Raw genomic sequence first — 16,704 nt, forward strand, 5'->3', positions numbered from 1 at the left:
CCGGAGATCTCCAAATGGGGGCGGAATTACTCCAAAAGGAGGCGGGGTTATTCCAAAAAGGGGGGGGGGGTTGCTACAACTCCAAAAGGGGGCGTCACTTCCACTCACGAATAATGTTAGGGAAAGGGTAAGGTTAGGGGCTTCCTATATCTTTAAAGGCGATTTGGAGCTCACACCCCTCTTTGGGAGACTTTTGTCTCTGCGGAACAAAAATGGGCTTTTCCCTATCAGTGGGCGTTTTCAAACCATTGAGATTCCTTACTTTTTTCTTTTTGGATCGTTTAGAAACGCCCATCCTGGTCTGGAAACGCCCACTGATTACTAGATTGAGATTCCCAACTTTCATTGGATAGTTTAGAAACGGCCATCACGTTTGGAAACGCCCACTGATTACTACTTTGAGATTCCCTACTTCCATTGGATAGTTTAGAAACGGCCATCCCGTTTGGAAACGCCCACTGATTACTACTTTGAGATTCCCTACTTCCATTGGATAGTTTAGAAACGGCCATCACGTTTGGAAACGCCCACTGATTACTACTTTGAGATCCCTTACTTTCATTGGATAGTTTAGAAACACCCATCCTGGTTTGGAAACGCCCACTGATTACTACATTGAGATTCCCTACTTCCATTGGATAGTTTAGAAACGGCCATCCCGTTTGGAAACGCCCACTGATTACTACTTTGAGATCCCCTACTTTCACTGGATAGTTTAGAAACACCCATCCTGGTTTGGAAACGCCCACTGATTACTACTTTGAGATCCCCTACTTTCATTGGATAGTTTAGAAACGGCCATCCCGTTTGGAAACGCCCACTGATTACTACTTTGAGATCCCCTACTTTCATTGGATAGTTTAGAAACGCCCATCCCGGTTTGAAAACGCCCACAGATTTGAAAATACCCATTAATGTACTTGCTTTTTGGAGAAATGCCTGCAGCTATACCCTTCTCAATATGGCTGCATGTCGCCCAGGTACAGTACTAAGAATCACCACTAGAGCGCGCTGTAGAACATAAAAATGATGCACCTCGGTCATGTCTAGAAGGGAACCGTCGGACTAGCAAGACCTCGCGAGAATCGCATTTGCTAAAGTTATGGTTTTGTTTAGGGCAGAACCCTTGTACATAGGTGAGCCTACAATTTTAGCATAAAATCGCATAACGCGGCGATCCCATAGACATTCGCTAGACATTCTATGGGCGGTGCACTGGCGGGGAGACAAGAGGCCATTTAAAAAATAAAACAGATTTCTATGGAGGAGATGCTTCAGTGTGCTGAATAAACTGCTTTTGTGAGGAAACTCACAAAAGCAGTGATCGTCTGTCCGCTAATATTCAACATGTTTTACACTAAACAATCCTTTTGGAATTAACTAGTTCTATGTGTGGAGTTTACTACTATAAACTTACAGCTTTATATGAGAAAACACGGACAATTTTGCGACAGGTTGGTGTCAGTTTACGGCTCTCCCCATTCATTTGTATGGTATCCGCAAACGGTGACTTACGGTAACACGCTAGGTGGCCATTACGCTCTCTCCTCTGGAAAAAACGCGGAGGTTGTTATTTAAGTAAATATATAATCACTGATTTAGAGGTATAGTGTTAATATTTGGTTTATTTTAGGGGTACGCGTAGGGTTTCTGTGATTAACACAATAAACAGTGTATCTCGCGAGATATTCTACAGCCCGACGGTTCTCTTCTAGACACAACCAGGTACTTCATTCGCTTGTCAAGCAATTGATTCGCTTCTCTTTAAATTAATTTGGGAAAACAAGGTTGATTGCTCTTATTAAGCCATATTTAGAAGGAGCTCTAAATGCCTTAAACTTTCAAACATTAAATCAGAATTATTATATATTTTTTTTTTTGTAAATAATTGGCTTAAAAAATGTATCAGTGGAAACTCAGTTTGGTTTTGGATTCATAATATGATTTTTAAGAAATGTGGTAACCTGCATCTCTTACTTTGATGAGATTATAAATGTACAAGGCTCCCTTTGAAGTTATCTAATTCCCACAAGCAAGTCCTTGAGTCATGGAAGCTGATCTTTAAACACAAATTTTCACCTCATATTATCTGGAATAATCAATATATTTTATCATGTCAAAAATCTATTTTCTTCCCAGATTGGTTTAATCAGAAGATTTCAGAAGATCTGTATCCAAAGAAAAATTTATTTCATAAAATTAGGGAGGTTCATTTCAAAATTATTCATCATTATTATCCCTGTAATAAATACTTGAGTACATTTAATGGTGACATTTCCCCAATGTGCTCTTTTTGTTTGGAAGAGGAGGAAACTCTTCCCCATTTATTTTACTTTTGCCCTTACTCTAAAAAAATTTGGTCTCAAATCTCATCCTCTTTATATTTTAAAATTTACCAGATGGTAATTTTTTCTATTCCAGTTATTCTTTTTCATGATTATGAAACAGATAATGAGTTAGATTATGTGGTACATTTTATTTGTATGATGGGTAAATACTGCATCCACAAAGCAAGGTACCTTAAATTCAAATCCAATCCGAAAAGTTTTGCAATGGACTTACTCATTTTGTTATCTTCCCTTCTGAAAATGTCCTTCAATAAGAAAGCTAAAAGAACATCCCTTATACTTGAAACGTTTTTAGATGAACCATAATTTTTTGATTGTTAATTTTGTATGTATCCCCCCTGTATGTATGTATGTTTATGTTCTGTAACATGTTATCTGTGAGACAATAATAATACAAAATAAAATACATTTAAAGGAATTGCTCACCCAAAAAAATAAGGTACCTCATTTGCAGTTTGAATGAATAATGCCACACAAAAGATAGTAAAGTACAAATCATTGTTTGTTTTTTTAATTCTTATAATTTTTTGATGAAATCATATTATATATATATATATATATATATATATATATATATATATATATATATATATATATATATATATATATATATATTTCAGGAAATATTATTTGTGATTGTGCACTGAAATAAGTATCCCATCATGCATTTTCCTCACCCTGCAGTCTGTGTGTCCCCTAATGCCCCAGTAAATTGACGGGGACACTGCACTGTAAAAAAGCACCGTCTTTCGGATGAGACGTTAAACCGAGGTCCTGACTTTCTGTGGTCATTAAAAATCCCAGGGCATTTTTCGTAAACAATAGGGGTATAACCCTGGTGTCCTGGCCAAATTTGGCCCTTATCTATCATGGCCTCCTAATAATCCCCATCCCTGAATTGGCTACATCACTCTACTCTCCTCTCCACCAATAGCTAGTGTGTGGTGGGCGTTCTGGTGAACTATGGCTGCCGTCACACCATCCAGGTGGATGCTGCACAATGGTGGTGGTTGAGGAGATTCCCCCTATACTATGTAAAGCGCTTTGAGTGCATAGAAAATTGCTATATAAATGTAAGGAATTATTATAATTATATAAAACCATTACATACCTATAAAAGTATAAATTGGTTACAAATTGAGTTAAAATTAAGTTTATATAAGTATATATACAAGATAGGCAATATCTTAGTTAAACCCCTGTTTGTTAACAATTTGTAAACACAATTTTTATGGAGTCATTGAAATGTATAATCTAGTAAACCATTTGGTTTATCAGATTCACAAAATACTATGACATATGCAAAAACTTGAAAGTCCAAAAGTCCTCCATAAATCATATGGAGCATATAATCTACCAGTTTTAAATAAATGAACACAGTGATATAAATAAAAAGCTCCATATTATCATAGCTAGACTATACAGTTTTTTTATTATATATATATATATAATTATTATTATTATTATTATTATTATTATTTTTATGGATGTCAACAACCAGAACGATTTCTTAATACAATAATAAAAATAAAATAAAAATGCTTCCCAAAAAAATTAAAATAATAATAAATAAAAAAAATCTCATGTATTACAAAAGTATTAATGACCCTGGAATTCTAACCATTAACAATAACTCTATTTTCCAAATGGGCTGAGCACATGACCCAATGGGTAAAAACAATGATAAGTTGTTCAGCATGTTTGCAAGCCATCCATCTTCATTCTATGCAATGGCACAGGCTGTCCATGATCCTTTTTCCTCAGTGCCCCATATCCTGTTGCTGTTGGGCTTTGAGGGCCAAAATTGCTTTTCGGTAAAGGTCTATCAGGAAACAGGTAAATGAAATGCTTTAATTTAGTCTACATTTCTACAGATCAGGGCTGTCTGTATAAAGCAAATATAGCTTGTATCTTGTTTGTTTTATTATTTTAATCACAATGTGGAAAGATTATTTAAAATAAGTATAAAGTTTGAATACACTATATTTGTTTTCAAATTCCTCCCACAAGGCCAAATTTATCCCCAAAAACAGCCCTTATCAAAATAGTGGTTAAAGGGCACTAATGCTCACCGAAAGTGTTTGAAAGATCAACTGGCTGTGCGTAAGCTGTCGGAGCTTCCTCAGTGTTTATCTTGTTCTTTCGTTTTGTTTTTACCGTCTTCTTTCTTCTCCTTTTTTCCTCTTTTCCTGTGAATAAGTGTGTTCAGAGCATAAGGGGTAATAGACTGCAGTACTTCACTCATTTTAGTGACACATAAGTTTAAGCAATCTGTCTTTGACAACAAGTACCTCTAGATGGTTTAGGGACCTCATTGTTGGGGGATTCTGGTAGATCCAAAGTCTCTTCTTTCACTTTAGCTTTGCGTTTCAGCTTTCCACGTTTAGGAGGCAACAATTCACTGCTGGCTTTATCCTTCTGGTTGTTGTGGTCTTGTTCTGCTTCATTCCCTTCTATCTCTTGCACCTCTTCTTCATTCACAACTCCTCCGCTTGGACTGGCCTTTTGAATTTTAACTTTCGCTGCCGCCTTTTTGCTTAATTTCTTTTTAAAAGAGTTTTCCTATAATAGTGTCACAAGGGAAATTGATAAGTGTGGTGATAGTAAAACAACAGAACAGAGATGTTAATATTTCTGTGATATAATAAGAATATTCTGGGTTCAATACAAGTTTAGCTCAATCGACAGCATTTGAGGCATTATGTTAATTACCACAAAAAATTATTTCAACTCGTCCCTTGTTTATTAAAAAAAAGCAAACATTGCGGTTACAGGAAGGCAAAAGTAGCCACAAGACAATTTTAGTGTGATAAAATCAGGGATATTCTGCCGTTATGTCGTCATGGCAACAAAGTTGTAAAATTGGTTATAACTTTACACAGAAAAGGTTAATAACTGATTTTATCACACTAAAATCACGTTAACACGCATATCGTTATATACTTATACTTTTGAAACAGTGAGGATTTTAATGTTTATGGACCAGCCCCCATTCACTTCCATTGTAAGTGCCTCACTGTAACTAGTATTTTTACTTAACTTCTACTGAACCTGGAATATTCCTTTAACATGCATCCAGGGCATGGCAGAAATAAACAACATAGATGTTTAACCTTATTAAGAATATTTCTGATTGGATGCAATGTCCCGTTTTTCTTCACCTTTTCTGTTTGCTGTTCTTGACGGATATCTATTTTGCTTGTCCGTGTTCTGCAAGACACAAAATTAAGTTAAATAAATGATTGCAGTTATAAAATTGAAGCCATAATGTATCCAAGAAGAAGCATCTGAAAGTATTCATATTAGTTAAAGGTGAAGTTTGGAATTTTTGTGCCAAACAGTCCACCATAAGACAAACTAACAGATAGTCCCGCCCTAGACTCACACCATTGGTTGAACCAATGCTGTTGTGTTGGCCTGGTCAGGATGCTCGAACAGAACAATGTTTTAATTGTGCCACAGTTTTTACACTTTTTACGATGGCTAACTTATAGTTGTCTTTGCATGTTAAAGGGATAGTTCACCCAAAAATGAAAATTCTCATCATTTACTCACCCTCATGCCATTAGAGGTGTGTATGACTTCCTTTCTTCAACAGGACACATTTGAAGAAAAATAGAAAAATATCTTAGCTCAGTAGGTCCTTAAGTCTGGTGATCAGAACTTTGAAGCACAAAAAGAACATACAGTCAGCAGAAACATCATCCATATGACACCAGCTGTTAAATTAATGACTTCTTATTTATATAGTGGTGATTTATCATTATAAAGTATTTAAATATGGATCTTTTTCACACCAAAAGTGATCGTTTCACTTTAGAAGACATTAACTGTGGAGTCATATGGATGACGTTAATGCTGACCGTCTGTTCTTTTTGGAGCTTCAAATGTTGGATCACCATCCACTTGCATTTTAAGGACCTACTGAGCTCAGATATTTTTCTATTTTTCTTCAAATGTGTTCTGCTGAAGAAAATAAGTCATACACATCTGGGATGGCATGAGGGTGAGTAAATTATGAGAGAATTTTCATTTTTGGGTGAACTATCCCTTTAAGCTGGAATGGAAGACAACGAAAAATTACACAATTCAGCTTTAATATAACCCATGTCATCCAAATTAGCCATTCCTTTGAATATCTGCATATATAAGCCCAGCCCTCACTTATCCTCTTTAGGTTTTCTCCGGCTCTTCTCTATTTTTCCTCTCGTGTCTTTTTCTTCTGGCCCTAATGGTCGCCTCCCATCTCTCATCACGTGAGCACAGAGGTCATGGTAGTCTAGGCACACGGCTTGCAGTAGCCACTGGAGACCTCGCAGGGTCTTTCTGTCTGACCAGCGATGCAGGTCTATTGAGGCAGAACATGGCTCCTGTATACAGTATTTAGACATATAGTATCTTAGAAGCTCAAAATGCAGTCATAAACCTGTTAGTAATCAATCAGGATGTTAACCTCAAACATTTTTTAACATGTTACCAATGTGTACAAGTTGACAATATTTGCATACTGTCAGTTCCTTTACAACACAATTACTTCCCAGAGGTTTTTCAGCTTATGTTTTGCATATGACAAATTATGTCTAAATTTTACTGGACCATAATACTCACAATGTGACAAAGTGATCGGCTCTGGTTGACCAGCTTCTCTAGGGCAAGGATTTCTATCAGTTCATTTCCCAGTAGAGCATTCATTTTGTCCTGTTTATTTGCCAACCTGTTATAGGATATGGAGATGATAAACTGGATTGCAAGCAAAATGTCACTGATTAGACATACTAAAGGTGAGGTTGTCTTTATCACAAAAACCTACCATCTTAAATCTTAAAGGGATAGTTCACACAAAAATGAAAATTCTCTCATCATTTACTCATGCCATCACAGATGTGTATTACTTTCTTTCTTCTACTGAACACAAATTAAGATTTTTAGAAGAATATCTTAGCTCTGTAGGTCCATACAATGCAAGTGAATGGTAATCAGAACTTTGAAGCTCCAAAAAAAAAAACAGATAAAAGCAGCATAAAAGTAATCCACATGAGTCCAGTGGTTAAATCCATGTCTTCAGAAGTGATATGATAAGTGTGGGTGAGAAACAGATCAATGTTTAAGTCCTTTTTTGCTATAAATCTCCACTTTCAGATGTCAAAGTGAAACTAAACAGGTGTGACATGCTACATTCAAATGTGATTTATGGTAAAAAAGGACTTAAATATTGTTCTGTTTCTCACCCACACCAATCAATTCACTTCTGAAGACATGGATTTAACCACTGGAGTTGTATGGGTTAATTTCTATGCTGCTTTTATCTGTTTTTAGAGCTTCAAAGTTCTGGTCACCATTCACTTGCATTGTATGGACCTTCAGAGCTGAGATATTAGCTTCTGAGGGTATAGATTTAACCACTAGCGTCTTATACTGTAGATTATTTTATGCTGCCTTTATGTCCTTTTGGAGCGTCAAAATTTTGGTACCCATTCACTTGCATTGTGAGGACCTACAGAGCTGAAATATTCTTCCAAAAAATCTTTGTTTATGTTCAGCAGAAGAAAGTCATACACATCATGAGGGTGAGTAAATGATGAGAGAATTTTCAATTTTGGGTGAACTATCCCTTTAAGGCTTGAAAAATTCAAATTATGATAAATATGGGATTCAAGAGTTAGGATATTTCTCTAATATGGACCAAAGATAGCTATTTTTACCTTTACTAAATATTTACATTTTAATGTTGAATTGTTTTGCAGTAGGCTCTTTTGTCAGACAAAAATTATGAACAAATCAATAATTCATTATGTGATTTCTGTTAATACACTGAAGAGAGAAAAAGCTTGCAAAAAACATCCATAGAAACAATCTTCCATGATATTTACAGTATTTATTAAGAGGCCAAAAGTGCAAGCAAAATGTTTTCGATGCACATCATCATCACTGTCCAAACAGTGTCCTTTGGACACTGATGTCATTATAAATCAAAAACTTTTCATTCTTGCACTGAGCACTTAATAAATAAATATCAAAGATTGTTTCTATGGACATTGTGTGAGAGCTTTTTCTCTCTTTGGATTTGACTTTTTGAGCTTACACACCAAAGCAATGTGAATATATAAGCTTTTCAGTGTTTGGCGCCAATGTTTGAACTGTTTTATGCCTACTGTTGCTAAACTAAAACATTTTGAACAGAGAGATGATTTAATCATTATTCTTAGTTGTTTTAATCATAGCATGTCTTACACTAGGAGAGGTTTTCCTGCCGCTCTTGGATGCTTCAGCAAGTCCACCAGAGCTTCTTTGACTTCTTTCAGTCGTTGTCTATCGCTGGAGTCCATCACAAAGATGATGCCGTGAGCTTCACCATAATGCTCTCTCCAGGACCCCCGGACCTCTGGAGCTCCACCCATATCCAGTATGTTAACCAAGCAGTTCTCCACCCTTAGCTCAGTGCGGACACATCCATGAATGGGACTCACTTCTCCAGGGGGCACTGAACAAAGATACATAACATTGAAAACTAAATATAATGCACTGAATTTAGTATCTGCTTCATTTTTAACTAAGGTAATTGTTAAATTACCTCTCAACATCCCTTTGACACAAGATGTTTTTCCAGCCTTTTCCAAGCCAAGCACCAGCACTGTGATCTTCCTGGGAAAAAGGGAAAACAAAGAATAGTTCCCATAAAAGTGCACCAGAAGCAGCTTCAACACATGGCATTTGTTGAAAAGAGGCAGTGCTCTGGAGATAAAGCAAAACATCAAGTGACTGTATGTTTAGTATTTTCTTGGCTGGCTGGTACCTCAGGGGTTGCTGGAGTTTGGAGACCCAACTGCAGCAATTGCTCATGAGATTGAACAAGTTGAGCTGAGGAGAAAAGCACCAAGGAGAGCACCATCGTCTCCTTAACTCGGACCTGAGAGCAGATAACAGAGCACAGTCCTCATAGCATCGTCATATACTCATGGCCTTTTCAGGATACATGTAAACTTCATCTGTTCTGTCTCACCCAAGCATTAAGACTTAAGGACTCATTGGTGACACTGAATTACTATCGCCCACATCACCCTTAACAGCTGTATTTCATGCTTGAAGTGGCCTAAAAAGGAGATACTAAACAATATGAAACTATAGGATGAGTTATTTCTAAATTTACAATTATCAACCAGAGTAGATCAAAGCACGTGTGCAATTTCAAATATACTTTAAAAAAGTACCTTTACAAACATAGTCCAGCCCCTTGAACGATACGAAACAAAACGCTAATTAGGTATAATATGTGTGCCAGCTATCCACAAAATCTGCGGCTATCGAATTGTCTAGTGCAGACATACAGTAGTCTAATTACATTTACATTACAGTGCCTGAGATGTAGGAAGGTTTCCGATCTCATTGCTTAGTCAATCATTGTACATCTGTTCAGCCTTGTAAGCCTTTAAAGAATAGTCTGAGTCAATTACGCCGCTCTCATTTGGAAAACATTGACCCCTTTGACCGAGCAGCATGCATGGTGGCTGCCCACTTATCAGTTCCTCTGTCCTTTTTATGTTCTGAACAGTAAAGAAGTTAAAACTTTGCATATTTAAGCAGGATTGTTGCTACATTACAGTAAAAAAAACCTTAAAGGAATATTTTGGGTTTGATACAAGTTTATCAACAGCATTTGTGGCATAAAGTCAATTACCACAAAGATAAAAAAAAAACCAAAAATCTGGGTTCCAGTGAGGCACTTACAGTGGAAGTGAATGGGGGCCAATCTGTAAACATTAAAATACTCACTGTTTTAAAAGTAAAGCCACAAAACATAAACAATGTGTGTGTTAACATGATTTTAGTGTGATGAAATCACTTATTAACCTTATCGGTGTAAAGTTATAACCAATTTGACAACTTTGTTGCCATGATGATGTAATATCAAAAAACCCTAAAATAACGATTTAAACAGCTTTACAGCTCAAATAATACATGAGTTTTAACAGAATAGTTAATATAAGTGCTTTTATAAAATTATACGCTCCACATTTCTGCCTTTAAACCATCCAAAAATTGGCCCCATTCACTTTCAGTGTAAGCGCCTCATTTTAACCTAAATTTTTGATTTGTCGACGAGTCGAAATAATTTTTTGTGGTAATTAACATTATGCCACTAATGCTGTCAATTGAGCTTAACTTGTATTGAACCCGAAATATTCCTTTAAAAGGTATACCTCATTTACAATTGATACAGAACTTAATCAGTTCTAAACTGCATATCTCTCTACAGATACAGCAAATTACATGTCAGTTTGTAAACTGATTATATGAACAAAAATATATAAATAAGAATTTTTCTCTGAATATTGGCATGCAAAACCCCTCCATGTGTTTGGGTCAGCTGAGGACTGCTCTAAAACATATTGAATGTAATAAATCAATGTGACATTTTTTGCCAGGCATTCAAAACATACTAAAATACTCAGCAGAAATATCCATTCACAAAATACTGGTCTAACACTTCCCTGCATAATCACATATTCCCAAAAACAGCACAGTACTGATAATTATGACTTTTGCAAAGATTTAAAGCAGCACATCATCAGTTTTAAATATAAAGACTGAACAATAAATCCCACATTACTTACAGTAGTATGTCAGTATCCATGCGTTTTGTTTTGTTTTTTCTCCAGAGACATTTTGCACAAGGCAGCTAAAAAACTAATCAGGCTCTACTTATTCCTATAATCCTGTCACTCATGGGAGGAGCTAAGAAGAAAACGCCATCACAGCTTAGCAACCTATCATACGATGGGTAGGTGACAGTGGCCCTTATGGATGGCTGGCTTTGGTCACTTTAACTAGGCCAAATTTGGAAGTTACCCAGGTGTTTAACGAATGCCATTATAGACGTCCAAACAAATATTTTGTTAAATTATAGGAAATCTCTCAAGCCATTCGGTTTGAGGTGAATGAGAAATATTTAATGTACTGCTCATCTTGTGCACTTAGTCATTGGCAGGTAACTACAGATGGCATCAGAGCGTGACAACATCCTGTTGTTTACGTGATCAGATAAAGCATGATAATTCCGAGCAACGCAGCCTCACCTTGCTTCAAAAATCTGCATCTTCAGAAAGGGATTCAGAACATTGCTGCTTTTGCACAGTCAATTCTTTTGAAAATTTTAATTTTCAAATGTACAGTGGCCCTAAAAGGTATTTGGACGTTTCAGCCACACTTAAAAATGTATGAATATCATTGGGTCAATGACGTGAAGATCATTATTTGTCTGGATGTATTAAATTATTCAAAAATATATTAAAAATGCAATTCACACAGAACATTTCTTGAATACACCTCTGTGGTGAACAGTGGCATCTCAGGGTCATTATTTAGTGTGGGGCACAAACAATCACTCATGTGTATTCAAGATGCAAGGAAAGTATTTTAATACCTTTAACTTGGTTACACCACTTGACATTTTAAGATCATTAAATCAATTTTATTTCTTTTTATTTGTAGAAAATGGTTAAATATGTTCAAAAATGTATGAAACCCATATGGATACAAAGACTGCATTTCTACTAACTTTGCACATGTTGTAACTAGATTTGAAAAAGATTTTTCCTTTTTACCATCCATGAAAAACTGATTTGTCAATGCAATATATACAGTACTGTGCAAAAGTTTTAGGCACTTGTGAAACATTTTGCATAGTGAGGATTTCTTAAAAAATAGTTCCATAATTAGTTTTCATTTTTCAGTTAACATCATCCAAAGTCCAGTAAACATAAAAAACTAAATTAATATTTTGTGTGACCAACTTTGCCTTTAAAACAGCACCAATTCCCCTAGGTACACCTGGACACAGTTTTTCTTGGTTGTTGGCAGATAGGATGTTCCAAGATTCTTGGAGAATTCGCCACAGTTCTTCTATTTAGGCTGTCTCAATTGCTTCTGTCTTTTTATGTAATCCCAGACTGACACCATGTTCAGTGGGGGGTTCTGTGGGGCCATGACATCTGTTGCAGGGCTACATGTTCTTCTATTCTATTTGCAGAAGGAATGTTTGGGAGTCTAAAATGTATATTACCTATTGACACACTACAGCTAAAGATATAAATAACCATCTTAAGACAAATGTTTTTGTTAAACATGTTATGTGCCTCAGACTTTTGAACAGTACTGTATATACACTATATTGCCAAAAGTATTCGCTCACCCATCCAAATAATTGAATTCAGGTGTTCCAATCACGTCCATGGCCACAGGTGTATAAAATGAAGCACCTAGACATGCAGACTGCTTCTACAAACATTTGTGAAAGAATGGGCCGCTCTCAGGAGCTCAGTGAATTCCAGCGTGGTACTGTGATAGGATGCCACCTGTGCAACAAGTCCAGACGTGAAATTTCCTCGCTACTAAATATTCCACAGTCATCTGTCAGTGGTATTATAACAAAGTGGAAGCAATTGGGAATGACAGCAACTCAGCCACGAAGTGGTAGGCCACGTAAAATGACAGAGCGGGGTCAGCGGATGCTGAGGTGCATAGTGCGCAGAGGTCGCCAACTTTCTGCAGAGTCAATCACTACAGACCTCCTAAGTTCATATGGCCTTCAGATTAGCTCAAGAACAGTGCGTAGAGAGCTTCATGGAATGGGTTTCCATGGCTGAGCAGCTGCATCCAAGCCATACATCACCAAGTGCAATGCAAAGCGTCAGATGCAGTGGTGTAAAGCACGCCGCCACTGGACTCTAGAGCAGTGGAGACGCGTTCTCTGGAGTGACGAATCACGCTTCTCCATCTGGCAATCTGATGGACGAGTCTGGGTTTGGCGGTTGCCAGGAGAACGGTACTTGTCTGACTGCATTGTGCCAACTGTGAAGTTTGGTGGAGGGGGGATTATGGTGTGGGGTTGTTTTTCAGGAGCTGGGCTTGGCCCCTTAGTTCCAGTGAAAGGAACTCTGAATGCTTCAGCATACCAAGAGATTTTAGACAATTCCATGCTCCCAACTTTGTGGGAAAAACAGTTTGTGGGGATGGCCCCTTCCTGTTCCAACATGACTGCGCACCAGTGCACAAAGCAAGGTCTACAAAGACATGGATGAGCGAGTTTGGTGTGGAAGAACTTGACTGGCCTGCACAGAGTCCTGACCTCAACCCGATAGAGCACCTTTGGGATGAATTAGAGCGAAGACTGTGAGCCAGGCCTTCTCGTCCAACATCAGTGTCTGACCTCACAAATGCGCTTCTGGAAGAATGGTCAAAAATTCCCATAAACACACTCCTAAACCTTGTGGAAAGCCTTCCCAGAAGAGTTGAAGCTGTTATAGCTGCAAAGGGTGGGCCGACGTCATATTAAACACTATGGATTAAGAATGGGATGTCACTTAAGTTCATATGCGTCTAAAGGCAGATGAGCGAATACTTTTGGCAATATAGTGTATCTTGAAAATATGCTGACTGGCTTCCTTAAAATGTTCATACTGAAATACTGGATATATATATATATATATATATATATATATATATATATATATATATATATATATATATATATACACACACACACACACACACACACACACACACACTGGCAGCCAAAAGTTTGGAATAAAGTACAGTTTTTGCTGTTTCGGAAGGAAATTGGTACTTTAATTCATAAAAGTGGCATTCAACCGATCACAAAGTATAGTCAAGACATTACTGATGTAAAAAACAGCACCATCACTATTTTAAATAAGTCATTTTTGATCAAATCCAGACAGGCCCCATTTCCAGCAGCCATCACTCCAACACCTTATCCTTGAGTAATCATGCTGAATTGCTAATTTGGTACTAGAAAATCACTTGCCATTATATCAAACACAGTTGAAAGCTATTTGGTTCATTAAATGAAGCTTAACATTGTCTTTGCTTTTGAGTTGACACATTATGTAATAGACTAGCATGTCTTAAAGAAACAGCTTTCTCTAGAAACTCATCACTGTTTTGAGGAATGAAGGCTATACAATGCTTGAAATAGCCAAAAAAAAAAAAAAAAAAAAAAAAAAACCTGAACATTTCATACAAAAGGTGTACACTACACCTGTGCCCAACAAAGATGGGAACTCCTTCAATACTGTTTAAAAAAGCATCCCAGGGTGATACCTGAAGAAGTTGGTTAAGAAAATGTCTGCAAAGTCTAGGTAAAGAATGACTACTTTGAAGTTGCTAAAATATAACACAGTTTTCAATTTCAGGTCAAAGGTACGACGATGGACATATTTCCCTTGTGAGCTTTTCTTGTCAGTTTCACTGCTCTTATAACAAGGCGGAGTTTCAGGGTCAATCTACATCAAAGATTGTGTCTATCCCTGTCATGAGATTACAAGTCAAAGGTTGTTCCAAGCACAATAAACAAACTGCAATGAATCTAAACCAGGTCAGTCTAAATGAGTGAATAATGAAACGCATGAAATATGCACTCGAAAAGATCGTCCACTCTGATGATCCACCTTTCATTATATCAACTATCTCTACCACCTTAGGTAGAATGTCAGAATTAGGGGTCTGGGTAGCTCAGCGAGTATTGACGCTGACTACCACCCCTGGAGTCGTGAGTTTGAATCCAGGGTGTGCTGAGTGACTCCAGCCAGGTCTCCTAAGCAACCAAATTGGCCCGGTTGCTAGGGGTGGTAGAGTCACATGGGGTAACCTCCTCGTGGTCACGATTAGTGGTTCTCGCTCTCAATAGGGTGCATGGTAAGTTGTGCGTGGATCGCGGAGAGTAGCATGAGCCTCCACATGCTGGGAGTCTCTGCGGTGTCATGCACAACGAGCCACGTGATAAGACGCACGGACTGACTGTCTCAGAAGCGGAGGCAACTGAGACTTGTCCTCTGCCACCCGGATTGAGGTGAGTAACCGTGCAACCACGAGGACCTACTAAGTAGAGGGAATTGGGCATTCCAAATTGGGAGAAAAAGGGGATAATAAAAAAAAAAAAAAAAAGAATGTCAGACTTACAGTTGACAACACCGGGAGGGTCTGATGAGCTGCTGCATTGAGCTTCCTGACATGTATGGTATACTTCTGACCACTAGAGGTTTTTACAATCAAATCCAATAAATATTTATTGATATATTTTGTCATTCTGCATCTGTTATTCAGAGTTAGTGGATCACAAATTACTTTGGGCATGAGTTTAGATCTAACAATCATAGCTGCATTTGCCTGTGTCTGTCATTTGAATGATTCTCTGACAGATCAAATTACAGAAGATCCAGTTCCTCACATTCAAAACCAGATGTGAGGCCATGCCCAAAACATCCTCTTTTCTCCTCTCAAGTCTGATCTGATCAAGTAATTACTGGTAACCAATCAGACGCTTACTTTGTCTGCTGACTAAACTCTAAATGAAGCCATGCGCACAACCCCGTCAGCTGGTCATGACACAAATTGAAACAGCTCAGTTACCATGTTGCCAGTGCCTACAGTGGCTCATTTAATACAACCAATTCCATAAATAACATGCTGGATTCCCTGCAGACAACTGCACACACCACATTATCTAAGACAGAGTCCCACAAGCTCATGTATTTAAAGAATTACTGTATTGTGTCCTGTAATTCAGTGAACACTTGTTGTTATAGCACAATATTGAGTCTGGATTGGAGTCAGAGCCAGTGGCGGATTTAGGCATGGGCGACATGGGCAGAGAAGTGAAGCCATCCCTCCCGTTAACAACTTTGGGGGCGTGCTGAAGCGGGTTTTGCCATATAAGCTAGAACAGCTACTAGTAAGAGCAGGCCTTATGGGTTTGTTTACTGATCATGCTGTCGGTTTAATGCTTAGACTGGCTAGCCAAGTCTGGGACATGGACAATGAGTCTGTGGGGGTGGGGACTTCAGAGCAACAGACTGTGATCAACAACAACAGCACCACTGTGCCTCTCTCCTCATGCCCATTTATTAAAACATAAAACTGACATGCAAAGTACCACACTAATAAAATCTTTGAATTCAAATGCTGGTGTTTTTAAGCAGTTCTACTACTTGAGTCAAAGTGTTTTTTGCGTAGGAAGAATGATTTGAAATTGAGATGATATTCTCCTTCAGTTTGCCTGATGTTAGCATGTAACATGATTAAATGCACACTGCTTTTATACTAAATAATCATTCATTCAATGTCACTAACGTTGAGGCAATAGCTCCTGTCTGCATCGTGAGCATACAAAAGCTGGACAGATGGCAAGCTAAAAGGATTTTCTCATGAATCACTACTGAATCATTGTTTACACTGCAATTTAAACAGAAAACAAGATTTTCTTGCTTGATAAATTCTTGATCTAATGTTTGATCATTTTTCAAAAAACTGTTTCTTGTGTCCTAGACTAGCAGCATTA

General features: G+C 37.6%; 1 protein-coding gene across 3 annotated transcripts; it reads right to left on the reverse strand.

Annotated features, from left to right (window-relative positions):
- Window positions 1–2,944: 2,944 nt before the first annotated feature.
- On the reverse strand, window positions 2,945–11,442 carry arl13a (ADP-ribosylation factor-like 13A). Of its 3 annotated transcripts, XM_051649769.1 has the most exons (11): window positions 10,961–10,991; window positions 9,349–9,452; window positions 9,142–9,255; window positions 8,920–8,990; window positions 8,580–8,829; window positions 6,957–7,062; window positions 6,513–6,718; window positions 5,462–5,558; window positions 4,640–4,910; window positions 4,421–4,537; window positions 2,946–4,170 (listed from the first exon to the last, which is right to left on the reverse strand). In XM_051649769.1, the coding sequence occupies exons 2-11, from the start codon at window positions 9,354–9,356 to the stop codon at window positions 4,109–4,111; spliced, it is 1,302 nt and encodes a 433-aa protein (XP_051505729.1). In that variant the 5' UTR covers window positions 9,357–9,452; window positions 10,961–10,991; the 3' UTR covers window positions 2,946–4,108. The 3 variants fall into 3 exon arrangements, with proteins under 3 accessions (XP_051505730.1, XP_051505729.1, XP_051505728.1); XM_051649770.1 differs by lacking the exon at window positions 9,349–9,452 and having other exon boundaries at window positions 2,945–4,170; window positions 5,510–5,558; window positions 10,961–11,442; XM_051649768.1 differs by lacking the exon at window positions 9,349–9,452 and having other exon boundaries at window positions 2,947–4,170; window positions 10,961–11,440.
- Window positions 11,443–16,704: the final 5,262 nt, after the last annotated feature.

Source organism: Myxocyprinus asiaticus, chromosome 22 (assembly GCF_019703515.2).
Source record: "Myxocyprinus asiaticus isolate MX2 ecotype Aquarium Trade chromosome 22, UBuf_Myxa_2, whole genome shotgun sequence".
Classification (NCBI taxonomy): domain Eukaryota; kingdom Metazoa; phylum Chordata; class Actinopteri; order Cypriniformes; family Catostomidae; genus Myxocyprinus; species Myxocyprinus asiaticus.